The 22,719-nt window shown below is 41.2% G+C and overlaps 1 protein-coding gene across 2 annotated transcripts in view; it reads right to left on the minus strand.

The window, feature by feature from the left end:
• The window catches only part of SPATA31H1 (SPATA31 subfamily H member 1), a 41,049-nt gene extending 18,752 nt beyond the window's left edge, over positions 1 to 22,297 (minus strand). For both annotated transcript variants that reach the window (XM_055377642.2, XM_055377643.2), the window contains exon 1: positions 22,077 to 22,297. In XM_055377642.2, the coding sequence (XP_055233617.2) occupies positions 22,077 to 22,220 (144 nt within the window). In that variant the 5' untranslated portion in view covers positions 22,221 to 22,297. The remainder of the gene's footprint in view (positions 1 to 22,076) is intronic.
• Between the last annotated feature and the right edge of the window lie 422 nt (positions 22,298 to 22,719).

Consider the following 22,719-nt stretch of genomic DNA (forward strand, 5'->3'; position numbering starts at 1 on the left):
TACCCACTGTGTAGCCAGGAACCCTCAAATTGAAAATAAAAGTGGAGTGAACCTGAGCTGGTAATGCTTTAGGGCAAAAGATGAAAGTAAATGTAAATCTCCTTGGAAATTAAAAAGGAGAAGTGGTCAGATGCAGTGGCTCATGCCTGTAATCCCAGCACTTTGGGAGGCTAGGCAGGAGGATCACTTGTGCTCAGGAGTTTGAGACCAGCCTGGACAACATAGTGAGACCCTATCTCTACAAAAAATAAAAAATAATTTTAAAAAATTAGCTGGGGCGGCCAGGCACGGTGGCTCATGCCTATAATCCCAGCACTTTGGGAGGCCAAGGCAGATGGATCACTTGGGGTTGGGAGTTTGAGACCAGCCTGGCCAATATGGTGAAACACCGTCTCTACTAAAAATACAAAAAATTAGCCAGGCATGGTGGCGTGCACCTGTAATCCCAGCTACTTGGGAGGCTGAGGCAGGAGAATCACTTCAACTTGGAAGGTGGAGGTTGCAGTGAGCTGAGATCACGCCACTGAACTCCAGCCTGGGCGACAGAGCAAGACTCAGTCTCAAAAAAAAAAAAAAAAATTAGCTGGGTGTGGTGGTGTGTGCCTGTGTTCCCAGATACTTGGGTGGCTGAGGTAGGAGGATCTCTTGAGCCTGGGAGGTCAAGGCTGCAGTGAGATGTGATCCTTCCACTGCACTCTCCAGCCTGGATGATACAGTAAGACCCTGTCTCAAAAAAAAAAAAAAAAAAAAAAAAGAAGTAGAAGAGGAAGAAGAAAACAGTTTGAATAACTACACATTAATGAATATGAAAACTCTGATAAAATAATTAAATTCCTAGAAAAAATATAAGATACCAAAACTGGCCAAAAAGAAATAGATCATTTGAGTAGATAGTAAGTATGAAAGCAGTTGAAATGATAATCAGACATTCTACCTCAGACATAATAAAATAATTCACCAAGGTTTCTGAATACCAGAACAACTTACAAATATCAGGAGCATTTCTCTACTACAGTAAAAACTATAAAAATATAATTTAATAAAAGATATTCTTCACAATAGCAATAAAAATTATAAAAGTATCAAGGTATTAAGTAAACCAAGAATACAGAAGACTTCCATGTAGAAAACTGTAAAATTCTAATAAAAAACATAGAAGATGATCTGAATAAATGGAGAGATAGTCCAAGTTCTTGGTTGGAATAACTTGAAATCACAAAGATGTCAGTACTCCCCCAATTTTTTTTTTTTTTTTGAGACAGAATCTCGCTCTGTTGTCCAGGCTGGAATGCAGTGGCGCGATCTCAGCTCACTGAAACCTCCACCTCCCAGGTTCAAGCGATTCTCCTGCTTCAGCCTCCTGAGTAGCTGGGACTACATGTGCGCACCACCAGGCCCAGCTAATTTTTATATTTTTAGTAGAGATGGGGTTTCACCATGCCAAGCTGGTCTCGAACTCAAACTCCTGACCTCGTGATCCACCCGCCTCGGTCTCCCAAAGTGTTAGGATTACAGGCGTGAGCCACCGCACCCAGCCAAATTAAATTATATATATATATAATTATATATATGTGTGTGTGTGTCTGTATATAGACACATATATATATATTTATTTACTTTTTTTTTTTTTTGAGACAGGGTCTCGTTCTATTGCCTAGGCTGAAGTGCAGTGGCATGATCATCGCTCACTACAGCCTCAACATCCTGGGCTCAAGTAATTCTCAGCCTCCCAAGTAGCTGGAACTACAGGTGTATGACCCCACACCTGGCTAATTTTTTTTTATTTTTTGTAGAGACGAGGTCTCATTATGTTGCCCAGGCTTAAATTATATTTTAATGCATTCCCAATTCATATTTCATTTGGAATGTTTCAAGAACTTGCTAAATGCTCTAAAATTAATATGACAAAATAAAGGCCTACTGATAGCTAAATCAACCTTAAAAAGAAGAGCAAAGGAGGGACTTGCTGTACCAAACACTAAGATACATTACAAAGCTGTAGGAAATAAAAACAGGAACACATAGACCAATGGAACAGATAGAGAGTTCAGAGACAAGCTTATGTATATATGGCCATTTATTATAATAAAGGGAGTCCCATAAATCAATGGGAAAATGATTGTTTAGCAAATGGTGATGGGAATCGGGCAAAGTGACTCACGCCTGTAATCCCAGCACTTTGGGAGGCCAAGGCCGGCAGATTGCTTGAGCTCAGGAGTTTGAGACCAGCCTGGGCTATGTGACGAAACCCCATCTCTACTCTCTACAAAAAAATACAAAAAGCTAGCTGGGCGTGGTGGCACATGCCTGTGGTCCCAGCTACTCAGGAGGCTGAGGTAGGAAGATCACTTGCGCCCGGGAGGTGGTTGCATTGAGCTGAGATCACACCACTGCACTCCAACTTGAGTGAAAGAGCGAAACCCTGTCTCAAAAAAAAAACTGGCTCACTATAGAGAAAAATAAAATTGTATCACTTCCTAATACCACATATAGAGGTGGACTCCAAGTATATTAAAAACTAAAATGTGAAATGTAAGACTGGAACATAGAAAAAAAGGTAGGAGAAAATCTTTGTGGCCTAGAGCAGAGAACTCCTTAAGGAAAGAAAACTTCAGAAAAATAAACCATAGGCATAATTGCTAAAAAAGAAGATTTTAAATGTTTCCGCCACACACAAAAAAGAGATAAGTGAGATGATGGATATGTTAATTCACTTGATTTAATCAATCCACAGTGTAAACATGCAACAAACCATCACATTATACACCATAAATATATACATTGGTATGTCTCAAATTAGTTTTTTGTTTTGAGACAGAGTTTCCTTCTGTCACCCAGGCTGGAGTGCAGTAGCTCAAAGTTCATGGCAACCTCTGCCTCCCAAGCTCAAGCAATTCAAACACCTCAGCCTCCTGGGGAAACTGGGATTACAGGCATGCACCACCATGCCCCGCTCATTTTTGTATTTTTCGTAGGGACAGGGTTTCATCATATTGGCCAGGCTGGTCTCAAACTCCTGACCTCAAGTGATCCACCCTTCTCGGTTTCCTGAAGTGCATGAGCCACCGTGCCAGGCTCCTCAGAAATTTTTTAATCCAGTAGAAGACCTTCCAACATGCAAATGGAACCTCAAAATGACAAATCTACCACTCACTCCTAACCTCGGGTAACTGCAAAGAAAGTTGCCTTCACACTGAGAATTCCAGGGGTCTGGGGTGAAATCCCTGAGAAGTCATAACCACAGACTAACTTTTGTATATTTGGCAGCTCAAGTTCACATTATCTGGGTTGTCCCAAAAAACCTTCAAGCCATGAATTTAAAGTGGTCCTGGACTGATTGATGGTGCCAGAGTCAAAAGTAAATGAAATACTCTTTGAGGAGGCTGGGCGTGGTGGCTCATGCCTGTTAATCCCAGCACTTTGGGAGGCCGAGGCAGACGGATCACCAGGTCAGGAGATCGAGACCATCCTGGCTAACACAGTGAAGCCCCGTCTCTACTAAAAATACAAAAAATTTAGCAGGGTGTGGAGGCGGGCGCCTGTAGTCCCAGCTACTCAGGAGGCTGAGGCAGGAGAATGGCGTGAACCTGGGAGGCTGAGCTTGCAGTGAGCCGAGATCTTGCCACTGCACTCCAGCCTGGGTGACAGAGCGAGACTCCATCTCAAAAAAAAAAAAAAAAAAATACTCTTTGAGGAAAATCTTTATCCTAGGCTTCAAAATCCTCACAAATATCGTATTTTATTACATTTAAGATGCTACTGATTATAAAATGTACCATCAATTTATATGTAGTAGAATGAAAAAATACAGTCAATTAAATTATTAAATGCCATCAATTGTAAGACATACTCCAATTTCAGAAGTGTTAACTATTAAAAAATAAGGACAAGTGCAGAAACAAACCTGCAAAGATGTCAGGTATTGGAATTTTCAGAGGTAGATTAGAAAACACCTATGCATATTATATTTAAAGAAATAAAATGCCAGGCATGGTGGCTCACGCCTGTAATCCCAGTACTTTGGGAGGCTGAGGTGGGCGGATGATGAGGTCAAGAGATTGAGACCATCCTGGCCAACATGGTGAAACCCCATCTCTACTAAAAATACGAAAATTAGCCAGGCATGGTGGTGCGCGCCTGTAGTCCCAGCTACTCGGGAGGCTGAGGCAGGAGAATTGCTTGAACTCGGGAGGTGGAGGTTGCAGTGAGCTGAGATCACGCCACTGCCCTCCAGCCTGGGCAACCAAGTGAGACTCCATCTCAAAAAAAAAGAAAAAAGAAAGAAAAAAGAAATAAATAAAATACAAGTATAAATTTGTAAGAAACAGAAACCCATAAAAAGTGATCTAGCAGATTTGAAAACAGAATCAAATCTTACTTCCAGAAATTAATAAGAATGCAAAGTACTGAAATGGATGGGCTTACTAGCATTGATAAAACGTTTCTGAGTAAAGAATGGATAAGTACACATATTTAAATCTGAGGAGTAACCACTAAAAGAATAGAAACAGAGTTCATAACTTCCAAGCTAGTAGAAGGGGAAAAAATGGAAAGAAAAAAAGCACCAGTTTGGGATTTCAATTTATAGTAATGGTTTGAACCCTCCAAATGAAAACAACAAGAAAAGTTGGACAAAATATGTTTTAAAATATCCATTTAAAGTCATTAGAGACCTATCAAGGGATCAAAAACCAGAAGAGCCAAGATCCTAGAGAAAAAGGAAGTGGAGGGAAATAAGCCCAGCTAAACTGAAATTTCACAGTTTTATGGGAATAGATGAACAAAAAAATGAGTTGAGAACCCCCAATATCCCCGGCTTTCAGCTGGAATCCCCAAAGGGCTATACCTAGGAGTAAGAATAAACCTGAAATAAACCAGGCTCAAAAATGGAAGCTCAGCCTCGGATAAATTTAATCCTTTATTGGATTGAGATGATCCCTAATCTAAATGACTGCCAGAAGCAAAAATATCGCTACTCTCTGGAGGAAAGTAACTTTATCCAGAACCTTGAATTTTCTCTTCAAAATTATATATAAAATCTCTGGTATTAAATAAAAAATTGCCATGCTTACTAGAAGACAAGACTGACTGACTGAAGACTAAGAGATAAACATGGGGAATAAAAACAAATCCATAGGCAATCCAGATATTGGCGTAATAAAACATGGATTTTAAAATATATGCGCTTTATATATACAAGAAATTAGATGACAAGATGGAGAATTTTGGCCAAGAACTAAAAACTGAAAAAAATAAAAAAAATCTAATGGAAATTCTAGAACAGGAGAAATAAAGAACTCAGTAAGGGGTACAGATTAGACACAACTGAAGAAATGTCTGAAGAAAATATCCATAATGAAGCATGGAAAGAAAATAGATAAAAGAGCCAATAGATATATGGGACACAGTAATAGGAGTCCCAGAAGGAAGGGGGAGACAGGAGTCCCAGACACAAAGGCAAGCAGAAACAGCGTGCAGGGAGTATATGGTAACTGTCTGTACTTTCTGCTCAATTTTGCTGTGAACCTAAAAACTGCTTTAAAATACAGTCTATTAAAAAAAAAAAGGGAATAGCTAAGAGCTTTCCAAAACTGAGAAAGCCTAAGGTGCAAGCCTTAGATGCAGAAAGTGTTATGAAGCAGCATGAAGACAAAGAAAACCTAAACTTAAGTACACTACAGAATGCTGAATACCAACACAATGCATTTTTTTTTTTTTTTGAGATGGAGTCTTGTCCAGCTTGTCACCATGCTGGAGTGCAGTGGCGCAATCTCGGCTCACTGCAACCTCCACCTCCCCAATTCAAGCACTTCTTCTGCCTCAGCTTCCCAAGTAGCTGGGACTACAGGCACGTGCCACCATGCCCAGCTAATTTTTGTATTTTTAGTAGAGACGGTGTTTCACCATGTTGGCCAGGATGGTCTCGATCTCTTGACCTCATGATCCGCTCGCCTCAGCTTCCCAAAGTGCTGGGATTACAGGCGTGAGCCACCGCACCCAGCCCTAACACAATGGGTCTTAACCGGCAAAAATAAAAGATGCATTATATTCAAAGGAGGAATAAAATGAATAGTTGATATCTTTTAGAAATATTGGAAGCCAGAAAATAATAGAATAACATCTTTTAATGTGCTAAAAGAAAATAAGTGCCTACCTAGATTTTTTTTTTCCTTTTAGAGACCAGATCTCTAAAAGGAAACTGCACTGCACTGCAGTGCGGTGACACAATCATAGCTCACTGTAACCTCAAACTCTTGGGCTCAAGCAATCATCCTGTCTCAGCCTCCTGAGTAGCTAGGACTACAGGTGCACACCACCACACCCAGCCAGTTTTTTTTGGTTTTTGGAGAGATGGGATCTTACTGTGTTTCCCATGCTGGTCTCAAATTGCTGGCCTCAAGTGATCCTCCTGTCTTGGCCTCTCAAAGTGCTGGGATTACAGGCATGAACCATAGCACATGGCTCTTAGACTTTTATACTTAGTGAAACTACCCTTCAAAATTTAAGGCAAAATAGAGAAATTTTCAGTCAAAGAAAAGCAAACTATTCATAGTATGCCTAATTGGTCTGCCTAGGACTTTCAAAACAATGTTGAATAGAAGTAGTGAAAACAGGATTTATTCCAAGAATGCAAAGATTTTTCAACATAAGAAAATAAATCACTGTAATATACCATATTAATAACATAAAAAAGAAAAACTCACATGATCATATAAATTGATGCAGAAAAAAGCATTTGACATAATCCTACAATAATTTATAATAAAAACACTCAACCAAACAGGAATAGAAGGAGACTTCCTTAGCATGATAAAGGGCATTGCAATGGGCTCAATGTTTATGTCCCCTCAAAAATTCATATGTTGAAATCCTTACCATCAATGTAATGTATTAGTAGATGAGGCCTTTGGGAAGTGATTAGGTCATGAGGGGTTTCCCTCTTGAATGGGATTAGTGTCCTTACAAAAAATTCTCCAGAGGACTGGGCATGGTGGCTCACACCTGTAATCCCAGCACTTTGGGAAGCGGAGGTGGGTGGATCACTTAAGGCCAGGGTTTGAGACCAGCCTGGTCAACATGGCGAAACCCTGTCCCTACTAAAAATACAAAAATTAGCCGGGCATGATGGCACATGCCTGTAATCCCAGCTACTCAAATAGCTGAGGCACAAGAATTGCTTGAACCCAGAAGGAGGAGGTTCCAGTGAGCTGAGATCATGCCACTGCACTCCAGACTTGGCAACAGAGCGAGACTCTGTCTCAAAAAAAAAAAAAAAAAAAAAAAAAAAAAAAACTCCAGAGATATCTCTCAGTCTTTCCACCATATAAAAACACAGTAAGAAGTTGCCAGTCTGCAACCTAGAAGTACCTCACCAGAATCTGACCATGCTGGCACCCCAATCCTGGACTTCCCAGCCTCCAGAGCTGTGAGAAAAAAGTTTCTGTTGTTTATAAGCCACCCAGTTAATGATATTTTGTTACAGAAACCTGAATGGACTAAGATAGAAATTGGTACCAAGAAGTGAGGGTGCTGTTGCCACAAACACCAAAAAATGCGTAATGAGAAGAGGGTGGAAGAGTTTTGAGGCGCATGCTAGAAAAAGCCTACATTGCCATAAATGAACTATTAAGGGTGATGCTGCTGAGGGCTCAGAAAGAAAAGAGGAGAATTGTAGAGAAAGCTTCCATCTTCTTAGAGAATATCTAAGTAATCACGAACACAATGTTTGTAGAAATATGCACAGTAAAGGCCATTCTGACGAGGTCTCAGAGAGAAATAAGGAACATATTATTAGAAACAGAGAAATGGTGATCCTTGTAAAGTGGCAAAGAACTTAACAGAATTATGTTCATATTCTAGTGTTCTATGGAAAGTAGAACTTGTGAGTCATGAAACTGGGTATTTAGCTAATGAGATTTCTTTTCTTTCTTTCTTTTTTTTTTTTTTTTGAGACAGAGTTTTTTTCTTGTTGCCCAGGCTGGAGTGCAGTGGTGTGATCTCAGCTCACTGCAAACTCTGCCTCCCGGGTTCAAGCAATTCTCCTGCCTCAGCCTCCCGAGTAGCTGGGATTACAGGCACCTGCCACCACACCCGGCTAATTTTTGTATTTTTAGTAGAGACAGGGTTTCACAATGTTGGCCAGGCTGGTCTCGAACTCCTGACCTCAGGTGATCTGCCTGCCTCAGCCTCCCAAAGTGCTGGGATTACAGGCACGGGCCACCATGCCCGGCCAGCTAATGAGATTTCTAAGTAAAGTTTTGAAGAAGTGCCTTGGTTCTCCTGACTGTTTGTGGTAAAATGAGAGAAGAATTGACTTGAAGATGGAATTATAAGGAATTAGAATGTAAGGATATGAAAAGTTTTCAGCCTATCCCTATTGCAAAAAATGAGAAAGTGTATTCAAAGAGAACACTAAAGGTGTGACCAAGTGACCCTTTGATAAGGAGATCAGTATATGTGTGAAACATGGACTTAATCAGCCACCACAGCAGGAAAACTGCCAGGTTGAACTGAAGGAGCAGGAGATGGGAGGGAATGAGAGAAGGCTGTTGGTCTTCTTGAATTTTACAATTTGGGACCATAGAGCTCTTCAGCCACAAACATACACTATTCTGGAAGACAAGGAAAGAATAACCTGGAAGGTGATTCAGAGATCATCGGGCTGCCACCTCAGTTTCAAAAAGAGGGACCATTGCCTCACTTTCAACAGGTTAGACAACCTCCACCCAAAGCTGTGTGGGCAGGGCCACCTGGCAAAGTTCTGGGGGTGCAACTCCTGCCAAGTAGAGCCACTGGAGCAGGTCCTTCACTCCGGTGGGTCTAGAAGTCAGGAACATTGCCCCAGTGATGCCTCATCTGTTTAAAATTGTACAGAAGTTCTAACCAGAGCAATTAGGCAAGGAAAAGAAAAGCCATGCAAATTAGAAAGGAACAAGTAAAACTGTGTTCACAGATGACATATCTTACATACAGAATATCGGAAAGAAACCAGAAGAAACCTATTAGAGCTAATAAAAGCAACTCCATTTTTAGCATCCAAAATAATAAAATACTCAGGAATAAATTTAATCAAGGACATGCAAGATTTTACACTGAGAAGTTCAAAGCATTGTTGAAAAACTAAAGAAGACCTAAATAAATGGAAAGACTCCCTTGTTCATGGATTGGAATATTTAATATTATTAAAATGGCAATATTCCCCAAAGCAATCTACAGATTCAGTATAATCCCTATCAAAATCCCAATAGCCTTTTTTACAGAAATGAAAAAGCTGGTCCTAAAATTCATATGGAATTACAAAGGTCCCTGAATAGCCAAAACAATCTTGAAAAAGAACAAAGTTGGAGGACTCATACTTCCTGATTTTAAAACTTACGAAGCTGTAGTAATCAAAACAGTGTGGTACTGGCATGAGGATAAACATATAGATCTATGAAATCAAATTGAGTCTAGAAATAAATCCATACATCTACAAATCAATTGATTTTCTATAAGGGTAACAAGACCATTCGATAGGAAAATAATAGTCTCTTCAACAAATGGTGCTGGGACAACTAGATAGCCACATGCAAAAGAATGAAGTTGGACTCTTAATTCACACCATCTAATTCAAAAAATTAATTCAAAATGATGCAAAGACCTAAATGTAAGAGCTGTAAAACTATAAAACTCTCAGAAGAAAACATAGGATTGTGATGGTTAATTTCATGTCAACTTGGCTAAGCTATGTGACCAGCTGTTTGTTCAAAAGCTAGTCTAGGGCTGGGCGCGGTGGCTCACGCCTGTAATCCCAGCACTTTGGGAGGCCAAGGCGGGCGGATCACGAGGTCAAGAGATCAAAACCATCCTGGCCAACATGGTGAAACGTCGTCTCTACTAAAAATACAAAAATTAGCTGGGCATGGTGGTGCACACCTGTGGTCCCAGCTACTTGGGAGGCTGAGGAAGGAGAATTGCTTGAATCCAGGAGGCGGAGGTTGCAGTGAGCTGAGATGGCACCTCTGCACTCCAGAGGGAGACTCCATCTAACAACAACAACAAAAAAAGCTAGTCTAGATGTTGCTTGTTGCTGTGAATGTAGTTTTCAGATGTGCTTAACATTTAGAATTAGTACACCTTAAAGCTGATTAATGTCCATAATGTGGGTGGGCATCACCCAATCAGTTGAAGGCCTTGAGAGCAGAGACTGAGGTTTCCTGAAGAGGAAGGTATTCTGCCTCAAGACTGCAATGGAAAATCCTTGCCTGAGTTTCTAGCCTGGCCTATGCTGACTTTGGACTCAAGACTACAACATCAACTCTTGAGTTTCTGGTCTGCCCTATGGATTTCTGATTTGTAAGCCCTGACAATTTTGTGAGCCGATTTCTTAAAATCTCTCTCTCCCTGTCTCTTTTTCATATATGTGTGTTTGTTATAATAAAGAATAATCTGGTTTTGTCCCAGGTGCCTAGCATAAAACATCAGAAGCCTTTAGAATTTTGTGTTAGGGGTGTCTGTCATATAACGAGGTGAAAAAGAGAAATTACTTCTCCTATGTTAGGAGGCAGGAATAAACTTGATTCTAAAATCTAATAAGGACAGTATTAGAAAGAAAAATCATAAGCCAATCTCGTTCATGAACACAGATGCAAAAGTCCTAAACAAAATATCAGCAAAGTGAATCCAATAATATATGAAAAGCATCCGCCAGGCACAGTGGCTCACACCTGTAATCCCAGCACTTTGGGAGGCCAAGGCAGGTGGATCACTTGAGGTCAGGAGTTCGAGACCAGCCTGTCCGACTTGATGAAACCCTGTCTCTACTAAAAATACAAAAACTTAGTTGAGTATCATGGCAGGTGCCTTAGTCCCAGCTAGTAGAAAGGCTGAGGCAGGAGAATCACTTGAACCCAGCAGGCGGAGGTTGCAGTGAGCTGAGATCATACCACTGCATTCCAACCTGGGTGACACAGTGAGACTCCATCTCAAAAAAAAAAAGAAGAAGAAGAAGAAAAAGAAAAGAAAATAAAGAAAAGCATCATGAACATATTATATTTATTCCAAGAATTCACAGTTGTTTTATTTTCAAAACTCAGTGTCATTCAGCACATTAATAGGATAAACAAGAAAACCATATAACCATCTCACATAGAGACATGAAAATCACTTGATAAAATTTATCACCTGGCCAGGAACCATATAACCATCTCACATAGAGACATGAAAATCACTTGATAAAATTTATCACCCAGCCAGGCGCAGTGACTCATGCTTGTAATCTCAGCACTTTGGGATGTCAAGGCGGGCAGATCACCTGAGGAAAGGAGTTTCAGCACAGCCTAACCAAAATCGTGAAATCCCATCTCTACTAAAAATACAAAAATTAGCCAGGCATGGTGGCACTTGCCTGTAATCCCAGCTACTCAGAAGACTGAGGCACAAGAATCGCTTGAACCCGGGAGGCGGAGGTTGCAGTGAGCAGAGATTGCACCACTGCACTCCAGCTCGGGCAACAGAGTGAGACTCTGTCTAAAAAAAAAAAAAAAAAAAAAAAAAAATTTAACACCCATTCATACTAAAACTATTTGCAGACTGGAAATAAAAGGGAACTTCCTTAATTTGATAGAGTATTTTGTAAATACACTCTATCAAACATTACACATAAATGATGTGTAATGTTTATATAGCCAACATTACACATAAATGATGAATTATTGCAAACTATCCTCTACATTAAAAAAAAAAAGAATCCCCACTATACCACCTCTATTGAACATTGTAGAGGAAGTCCTAATCAATGGAATAATACAAGAAAAAGGAAAGGTATAAGAATCAGAAAGAAAGAAATAAAATTATCATTTGCAGACAATATAGTTGTGTAGAATATCCAAAACATCTATAGATAAATAATTAGAATTGATAAGAAAATTTAGCAAAGTATCTAGGTAGAAAGTCAATACACAAAAATCTTTTGTGTTTTCAAGTATCAGGATCATTTAGAAAATGACATTTAAGGCTGGGTGTGGTTGCTCATGCCTGTAATCCCAGCACCTTGGGAGGCCAAGGTGAGAGGATTGCTTGAGGCCAGGAATTGAAGACCAGCCTGGGCAATATAGTGAGACCCCATCTCCACAAAAGAAGTTTTTTTTTTTTTTTATTTTTTGAGGCGGAGTCTTGCTCTGTCACCCAGGTTGGAGTGCAGTGGTGTGATCTTAGCTCACTGCAAACTCCGCCTCCCAGGCTCAAGTGATTCTCCTACCTCAGCCTCCCAAGTAGCTGAGACTACAGGCATGCCATCATGCCAGACTAATTTTTTGTATTTTTAGTAGAGATGGGGTTTCACCATGTTGGCCAGGCTGGTCTTGAACTCCTGACCTCAGGTGATCCCACCTGGCTAAGTCTCCCAAAGTGCTGGGATTACAGGTGTGAGCCACCACGCCTGGCCTCCACAGAAGAAATTTTAAAAATTAGCCAGGTATGGTGACACATTCCTGTAGTCCTAACTACTCAGGAGGCTGAGGTGGTAGGATCACTTGAGCCCAAAAGTTCAAGGCTGCAGTGACTATGATTGTGCCACTGCACTTCAGCCTGGACAACACAAAGAGATCCTATCTCTTAAAAAAAAAAGTAAATAAATAAAAGAAAATGACATTTAAAATACCACACCAAACCAGACATTATGTGCCTCTTGATGATTATCATCACCTGTGAAATATCTTCTTCCCCTCCTCAAAAAATATGAATTCTGATAAGTCTTAGATCCAACTTTCCCATTTACAAAACATACAGGAGATAAGGGAACATGTTAAATGACAAATACGGATATTTAATCAACAAAATGTTAACTGCAAAATCTAAAGGACAAATAACCCATTTCTTTCTTTTTTTTTTTTTTTTTTTGAGACGGAGTCTCACTCTGTTGCTCAGGCTGGAGTGCAGTGGCGTGATCTCAGCTCATGCAACCTCCACCTCCTGGGTTCAAGCAATTCTCCTGCCTCAGCCTCCCCAGTAGCTGGGATTACAGGCGCGTGCCACCACACCTGGCAATTTTTTTGTATTTTTTGTAGAGATGGGGTTTCACCATGTTGGCCAGGCTGGTCTTGAACTCCTGACCTCAAGTGATCCAAGCACCTCGGCCTCCCAAAGTGCTGGGATTACATGCTTGAGCCACTGCACCGGGCCCCATTTCTTCAACACATAAATGGACAGAATAAAAGAAAGAAATGAAGATGGAGAATTTACAGATTAGAAGACACTTAAGAGACTCACAAATCCATTTCAATCTGTGATCTTGAATCAAACAGACTATAAATAATAATTTATATCACTTAGGAGACAATTGGGATTTTTTTTTTTTTTTTTTTGAAACAGGGCCTGGCTCCGTCACCCAAGCTGGAGTGCTGTGGAGTAAACTTGGCTCAGTGCAACCTCTTCCGCCGAGGCTCAAGTGATCCTCCCACCTCAGCCTCCTGAGTAGCTGGGACCACAGGCGCACACCACCACACCCAGCTAATTTTTATATTGTTAGTAGAGACAGGGTTTCACCATGTTGCCCAGGCTGATCTCCAACTCCTGAGCTCAAGCAATCCTCCTGCCTCAGTCTCCCAAAGTGCTGGGGTTACAGATTTGAGTCACTGCACCCAGGCGATAATTGGAATTTGAATGCTGAAGGGTATTTGATGGTATTAAGAAACTACTGTTAAGTCCGGGTGCAGTGGCTCACACCTGTAATCCCAGCACTTTGGGAGGCCGAGGTGGGCAGATCACAAGGTCAGGAGATCCAGACCACGGTGAAACCCCGTCTCTACTAAAAATACAAAAAATTAGCCAGGCACAGTGGCAGGCGCCTGTAGTCCCAGCTACTCGGGAGGCTGAGGCAGGAGAACGGCGTGAACCCAGGAGGTGGAGCTTGCAGTGAGCCGAGACTGTGCCACTACACTCCAGCCTGGGCGACAGAGCAAGACTCTATCTCAAAAAAAAAAAAAAAAGAAAAGAAAGAAATTACTGTTAAATTTTTTGGCATGATAATGGTATTGTGTTTAACTATTTTTAAAGAGTTCTTATGTTTTAGATATACATAGTAAAATATTTACAAATGAAATTATATTATCTGGGATTTACTTCAAAATAATAAGGTAAGAGAGTTGAAGCTGGGTGATGGATCCATGAAGATTCATGACACACTTCTATATATTTTCAATTTGTTTAAAATTTTCTTAATAAAAATGAAAAAGTATTACTATAGCTTCAAAAAACCCCTCTATATTGAAAACTATTATTGAGATAAATTAAGAAAGTCTAAATAAACAAGACATGAAAACACTCATGGATCAGAAGCCTTATTATTTTGGGGATGTCAGTTATTTCCAATTAAACTATAAATCCAATACATTCTCAATCAAAACCCTGCATGTTTTGTGTGACAATTAACAGGATGATTCACAGATTTATATGGAAATGTCAATGACCTAGAATAGTTAAGACAACTTCAAAGGTCAAAGCTGGGACCAGGCCTGGTGGCTCACACCTGTAATCCCAGCACCTTGGGAGGCCAAGGTGAGCAGATCATCTGAGGTCAAGAGTTCAAGACTAGCCTGGCCAACATGGTGAAACCTTATCTCTACTAAAAAATACAAAAATTAGCTGGGCATGGTGGTGTGCACCTGTAATCCCAGCTACTCGGGAGGCTGAGGCAGGAGAATCACTTGAACCTGGGAGGCGGAAGTTGCAGTGAGCTGAGATCACCTCACTGCCCTCTAGCCTGGGTGACAGAGTGAGACTGTCTCAAAAAAAAAAAAAGATCAAAGTTGGAAGACTTACATTACCAAATTTTAAGTCACTACAAAGCTGCATTATTGAAGATAGCAAGATATCAGTGTGAGGATAGGCAGACCAATGTAACAAAACAGAGAGTCCCGAAATAGACCCACATGTATACATTTACCTGATTTATGACAGGGTCACCGATAAAATTCAATGAGAATAGGATGGTCTTTTCAATAAATGGTGCTGGAGGAAAGGACAGGGATTACAGTGAAGTGGTGAGAAAGAGTCGTGAAAGTGTAGGGTCAGATTTTAAATTCTGATATTTTGTTCATCATGGATTTTTTTGCATTAATTTTTATTTTTAAATAATATTGCATTAGGCCAGGCATGGTGGCTTATGCCTGTAATCCTACACTTTGGGAGGCCAAGGCAGGCAAATTACTTGAACTGAGGAGTTCGAGACCAGACTGGGCAACATGGCAAAACCTCATCTCCACAAAAAACACAAAAATTAGCCAGGTGTGGTGAAGCATGTCACTGGTCCCAGCTACTTGGGAGGTTGAGGTGGGAGTATCACTTGAGCCCAAGAGGTTGAGGCTGCAGTGAGCTGTAATCACACCACTGCACTTCGGCCTGGGCAACAGAATAAAATCTTGTCTCAATAAGAAAAAGAATAAGAATGTTTCATTAAATATCTCGATTATTAAGTTTTTTGGTGTTCCTTACATTTTGTGTTCAAGATGAGTACCTCACTCATTTTTATCCTAGTTCCTGCCCTACTGGAAGAATTAGATATCTATATGGGGAGGAGGGGAGTGTTGACCCCTACCTCACACCATACACAAAAAGTAATTTGAGATGGATCATAGAGCTAAATGTGAAAGAAAAAAAATAAGGGTTCTAGAAGAAATATAGAAGGGTATCTTCATGGCCTAGTGGTTAGCAAAGGTTTCTTGCACTGGGGATAGGGGTAGGGAGGGGAACACTAATCTTAAGAACATAACTTCATAAATTGGATTTCATTAAAATTTAGAACTTTTGGTCATTAAGACACAATTGTAAATGAAAAAGTGAGTCACAGAGTGGTAGAATTTATTCTAAATACCTTTATCTGGCAAAGGACTCATGTCCATAGTATTCAAAGAATTCCTACAGATCAGTTAAGTAAAAGAAACCCAATTATTAAAAATATGCAAAAGACTTGAACAGCCAGTTCACAAAAGAGAATTTCTAAATGGCCAATAAACATGAGAGGTTGCACATTATCATTAGTCATTAGGGAAATGCACATTAAAACCACAATGCAATACCACACAGACTCACCAGACTGACTAAAATGAAAAAGATGGGCTGGGTGCAATGGCTCACACCTGTAATCTCAGCACTTTGGGAGACCGAGGGGGGCAGATCACCCAACGTCAGGAGTTCAAGACCAGCCTGGCCAACATGGTGAAACCCCACCTAAAAAAGCAGCCAGGCATGGTGGTGCACACCTGTGGTCCCAGCTACTCAGGAGGCTGAGGCAGAAGAATCACTTGATCTCGGGAGGCAGAGGTTGCATGAACCAAGATAGCACCACTGCATTTCAGGCTGGGAGACAGAGCAAGACTCCGTCTCAAAAAAAAAAAAAAGAAAAAGAAAAAGATGGACAATGCCAAGTGTTGGCAAGAAGGTGGAGCAACTAGAATTCTCAGACGCTATTCTTGGTATAATCACTTTAGAAAACTGGTATCATCTACTAAAATTAAACATATATACCACATGACCAAGCAATTCCTCTCTTATTGGAGATAAGAAACCCACCAACAATGCATTATGTGTAATTAAAATCCTGAAACCTTCTTTTTTATTATATAGATATAACTTTTTTAACCACAAAAAAAAAACAGGCCAGGTGCGATGGCTCACACCTGTAATCCCAGCACTTTGGGAGGCCAAGGCGGGCAGATCACCTGAGGTCAGGAGTTCGAAACCTGTCTGGCCAACATGGCAAAACTCTGTTTCTACTAAAACTACAAAAATTAACTGGGCATGGTGGTGCATGCCTGTAGTCCCAGCTACTTGGGAGGCTGAGACAGGAGAATCACTTGAATCTGGGAGATGGAGGTTGCAGTGAGCCGAGATCGAGCTATTGCACTCCAGCCTGGGCAACAGAGTAAGATTCCGTCTCAAAAAAAAAAAAAATTGACTTTTTGAAATGCAATGTGCAAGAATTCCAAATATAAGATCACAGAGCCTTTTTTTGGCTATTTTTAATGCCACAATAGGTAGTTAAATTTCATTCTACATTTCAATATACGCTGGGTCCCCAAATTAACAAGCATGATATGGTATACTGTCACTTTAAAATTTGTTGTTGTCGGCCGGATGAAGTGGCTTAGGCCTATAATCCCACCGCTTTGGGAGGCTGAGGTGGGCGGATCACCTGAGGTCAGGAGTTCGATACCAGCCTGACCAACCAGCCTGGCCAACATGGTGAAACCTCATCCCTACTAAAAATACAAAAGTTAGCCAGGCATGGTGGCATGCATCTGTAATCCCAGCTACTTGGTAGGCTGAGCCAAGAGAATCGCTTGAATCTGGGAGGCAGAGGCTGCAGCGAGCCAAGATTGCGCCACTGTACTCCAGCCTGGGTGACAGAGCAAGACTCCATCTCAGAAAAAAAAAAAAAAAAAAAAATTGTTGTCAACAACATGAATCTCAAACACATTATGCTTAGCAAAAGAAGTCAGACACACAAGAATATATGCTGTATGATTCTACTTTTTGCAAGGTTCAAGAATAGGCAAAACTAGTCCATGACAATAGAAATCAGAATAGAGGTTGTGTCTGAGCAGAGAGGAGGGCAGAGACTAGAAAATAACATGAGGGAACTATTCAGGGTTATGGCTATGCCATATCTTTATTAGGGTTTTAGTTACATGGGTATATAAATTTATCAAAACTCATCACCCCATACAATTAATATCTACGCATTTTATGGTATTCAATTATACCTTAATAAAAATGTATTTGTTAACAAAAAAGCTTTTTATTACATAAATATGTAGAAAGAAATTGTATTCGTTGATTTATGAAGCAGAGTGACTTCCTGAGTAATTTACACTGTATTTTTATTGCGGCATCTTTCTGAGAAAGGAAGTAGATTCATGTTTTCCCATACCAAAGAAGGTAGCCAGGCCTTTGTTCATAGGGTCTTGGAACTCCTAATGCACAGCAGGGACTTAGTTTTTCAGGACTGAAAAAAATTGTCAGGAACCTAAAAAACAACCGTCAATAAGTCTAGATCTGTGAAAATTTTAAGCTGAAATGTGCCAGAGGGTTGAGACAGGAGGGAAGCTGGCTCCTTGAAATGGAAACAGTGCTGAAGCTGCAGGTGCACTGGGTAGGAGAACCTTGGGTAGGGGTCCCGGAGCCCTTCTGGTGTTAAGAGCCCAGGTGCAGCAGTTTAGGGACCTTAGCAAAGACCCCTGAGACTGGTAGAGAGGGGTTGAGACACAGTTTTTGCCTTCAGATGGCTAAGAAGAAAAGCAAGAGCCATCCCTGTGGCTTAAGGGCCTGACTCACTTCTACTCTGGATAAACTGCAGAAACTGTGGAGTTCTTATACAACACAAAGGTTGGGGAGGAAAAATGATACTGCACTATTTTTTTTTTTTTTTGCCAACCTAGTTAAAGGGAGGCTTAAGCCAGATTATATTTGATATAGACAAAAAAAAAAGCCCTTGCCATTTCTCATACCCAATTGATGTGAAAATTCTCATACCTAATATAAAATCAATTAAATGTCATGCATCACTTGTTACAGAAGAAAAAGTAGACATTTGTCTTTTACTCTTAAACATGATATTAAAATAACTTTGCAATTATAAAAAGATATTGTTTTAAAATAAAATTTATCTAAAATAACTTATGAAAAATGGACAAAATGCTTTTTAAGTTCCTAAGGAGGTTGACAAAATTATGAGGATGAAAGAAGTTTGAGAGTAAAAAAAGGTTTGGAAATACTGCTGCAGGCAATAGAGTACACAGAAATTTTGTGTGCTTAGTTACTTTTAGCAGAGTGACACAATTAGCTTTGGGGGGGTTTGTGTGTGTTATGTTTGTTTGTTTGTTTTCAGACAGCATCTTGCTCTGTCATCCACGCTGGAGTGCAGTGCAGTGGGACGATCTTGGCTCACTGCAACCTCCGCCTCCCAGGTTCAAGCCACTGAGCCTGGGAGCCTCTGGAGTAGCTGGGACTCCCTAGTAGCTGGGACTACAGGTGCACGCCACCATACCCAGCTAATTTTTGTATTTTCAGTAGAGACAGGGTGGTCTCGAACTCCTGACCTCAGGTGATCCGCCTGCCTCAGCCTCCCAAAGTTCTGGGATTACAGGCATGAGCCACCACTCCCAGACTGTATGTTGTCTTTTTGTTTTGTGGAGGCAAGGTCTGTGCTCCAGGCTGGAAAAGTAGGAGACCCCAGTTATAAGACTGTAAATAGTTCAAGAGATGAAGTTTTAGTTAAGACAATCTAGATCTAGATTGCTGAATTTGAGAGATGTTTCTGAGAAAAAAATGGAAAGGACCTTGTGACCCCCATATAACTATAGCCATATCTGTCTTCAAGATCTAGGTCTAGGCTGGCGCTATCCTATAGAATTTTCTATGATGATGGAATATCATCTATATCAAATATGCTATATCTGTCAAATATATCAAATATTCTATATCTGTCCTATCCAATATGAGAGACTCTAGTTACATGTGAGCACTTGAAATGTAGCTACTTCAATAGAGGAACTAAATTTTATTTATTTTTATTTTTATTTTTTTGAGACAGTCTCACTCTGTCACCCAGGCTGGAGTACAGTGATACGATCTCGGCTCACTGCAACTTCTGCCTCCCAGGTTCAAGCGATTCTCCTGCCTCAGCCTCCTGAGTAGCTGGGACTACAGACACCCGCCACCACGCCCAGCTAATTTTTGTATTTTTAGTAGAGATGGGGTTTCAGCATGTTTGCCAGGCTGGTCTCGAACTCCTGACCTCAAGTGATCCACCTGCCTTGGCCTCCCAAAGTGCCAGGATTACAGGCATGAGCCACTGCGCCCAGCCAGAAACAGAATTTTAAATTTTATTTAATTTTAATTAACTTAAGGTCGGGTGTGGTGGCTCATGCCTGTAGTCCCAGCACTTTGGAAGGCTGAGGTGTGTGGATTGCTTGAGCCCAGGAGTTTGAGACCAGCTGGGCACCATGGCGATACCCTCTCTCTACCAAAAAAAATTTAAAAATTAGCTAGGCATGGTGGCATGGGCCTGTAGTCTCAGCTAATCGGGAGGCTGTGGTAGGAGAATCACTCGAGCTCAGGAGGTTGAGGTTGCAGTGAGCCATGTGTTGCACTCCAGCCTGGGTGACAGAGGGAGAACCTGTCTCAAAAATAAAAAATTTAAATGGTCACATATGATTAGCAGATACCATATTGAACATCACAGGTCTCAGCCATTAATTTGAGCTGCTTGATGAATATCTCCACAGAAATTTTACAAGCACTTCCAACACAATGGTTCATATTCTGCCTCCCACCACATTCACAACTTTTCATGTGTAATGTTGCCTATGTCGTTTAAAACACCATCATCTTGTGAGTCATTCAGGGTTAAAACTGAGAAGTCGTTCATTCATTTCACAAACAACTACGGAGCACTTACTATATGCCAGCCAGTATACTAGGCACTGGAAATACCATGATGAATGTAGTCCTCATAGAAAATGATGATAATGTTTATAATTAACTCTTTGCATCAGGAAAAATAGACTCAGTCCCTTCTCCCTCCTTTGCAAGGGAGTCTTGCAACACCTTCCACATCCAAACATTCACCCCAATACCTCCTCCACTTTCACATCCCTGATAGCAGATATTTTTTTCTCTTCCACTTACTGCTGTATCAATAGTGCACAGAGGAGTGGAAATGGGGGTAGGAGTGGGTGATAAATACTTGGGGAATTAATTTATGTTCTCTTTTCCTTTTTTTTTTTTTTTGAGACAGAGTCTCGCTCTGTCACCCAGGCTGGAGTGCAATGGCGTGGTCTCAGCTCACTGCAACCTCTGCCTCCCGGATTCAAGTGTTTCCCCTGCTTCAGCCTCCCCAGTAGCTAAGACTACAGGTGCACGCCACCACACCTGGCTAATTTAGTATTTTTAGTAGAGACGGGGTTCTACCATGTTGGCCAGGCTGGTCTCGAACTCCTGACCTCAAGTGATCTGCCCACCTCTGCCTCCCAAAGTGCTGGGATTACAGGCGAGAGCCACCACGCCCGGCTACATTCTCTTTTTCGCCGTGCCGCTCTGATATTTTTGTTTCCTCCCTTCTTCCCACTAAACCATGAAAATGGCCTAGCTATGCCAGAGAACTACCATATAAGCTTACTGGAGGTATTCAAAACCTCACTCTTACTGTGTGGCCCTCATTCCAAGGGCAGCAGCAGCATCTGGGAGCTTGCTAGAACTGTAGAAACTCAGTCCCTACCCCAGACTTACTACATCAGAATCTGCTTTTCAACAAGATCCCCCAGGTGATTCATATGCGTGTTAAAGTTTTAAGAAGCGCTCCTCAAAGCACAGATCTAAGCACATTTTTATCTGGCTTTAAAATCTTTGATGTCTTTCAAACTGCACAGAGTTGTATTTATACCAAGTATTCAGCCTGGCGTTCAAAGCTCTACAGTGTGACCTCTGTTAACTTGTCAACCTTTTCTCTCTCTGAGTCCCTGCAGTCCTGTGCTCCATCCAGATTGGTGACATCTCTCCTCAAACACATCCAATACGCTTCCCTTTCCCACGTCTTTTTTCCAATGTATTCCCTCTTTTTTAAAAGGTTTCCACTGCCTTCCTCTATTCACTCCAACCACCTTCAAAATCCCACTCTTCCTCTGAAGCACACTCAAACCTGAGCTCTCCCAGGTGGCATTTCATAGAGCCCCCTAGTTCAAAATACTGTCTACCTCCCATGTCAGCAACATTTATACCTCTATTAACTCTTAATCACATTCTCTTTCCAGTTATGTGTATATCCATCTCCCCCACTTCACCTCGAGCTCCTAGAGAATGGCGATAGTCTTTATTCTTCCTCAATGTCTACTACACTGCCATATATAATAGGTGCTCAAGGTCTGTTGAAATGAATTGAAGGAAAAAGGATTTATAGTGACCTATAGGAAGACTATCCATAGGCACTGTCTCAACTCCCCTCTCCCTGCATCCAGTTCCTCCCATGGCCCAAAGTATGGCAGTTTCTATGGCATCAGGAGCGGAACCAGTTAGTTTCAAGGGAGGGCTACATCACATACCTCTGAGTTTATCTTGGCTGCCACCTGCTTCCAGCTCCGATTCCTGGAAAACAGTGTCCAAAGCCCCCAAATAAAAAAAACAAACAATAATAGAAGGCTGATATCTGATGGCAGTGGGACGTCCATCCCCCAAATTGGTGCCATTTCTCAATCCCATGCTCTTCTCAGCCAGAGTTTTCTGCCTCAAGGCTGTGACTTCATATGACATCACAATGGGCATCCCAAGGTAAATCTGACAGCATCCAGCCAATGTGCATGCTACTTAGTTCTCTTCTCTGAGCCATACCCAAAGTACCATCTACTGCCCCTTCCTGCAGCTGTCCACATGCTCCACTCAGACAGCCAAAGCTCAGGGAAGAACTCCTTTATGACTCTTCTAGGACTGGGCTAGACAGCTTGTCATTAAGTAGGGAGTATGTAGGCAAGGTTTTAAAGAAGCAGGCCTCCCAAGTGGCCTGTTCTGCCCTACAAGCATTTTCTCTGGAGCCAGTCACTCCCTGGAAGTCCAGATATGGTGTTAAATGCCCCAAACCACAAACTAGAATACAAAGTCAAGTAATTTTTATTTTTTTGAGATGGAATCTCACTCTGTCTCCAGGCTGGAGTGCAGTGGCACAATCTCAGCTCACTGCAACCTCCGCCT

Source organism: Gorilla gorilla, chromosome 12, assembly GCF_029281585.2.
Source record: "Gorilla gorilla gorilla isolate KB3781 chromosome 12, NHGRI_mGorGor1-v2.1_pri, whole genome shotgun sequence".
NCBI lineage: Eukaryota > Metazoa > Chordata > Mammalia > Primates > Hominidae > Gorilla > Gorilla gorilla.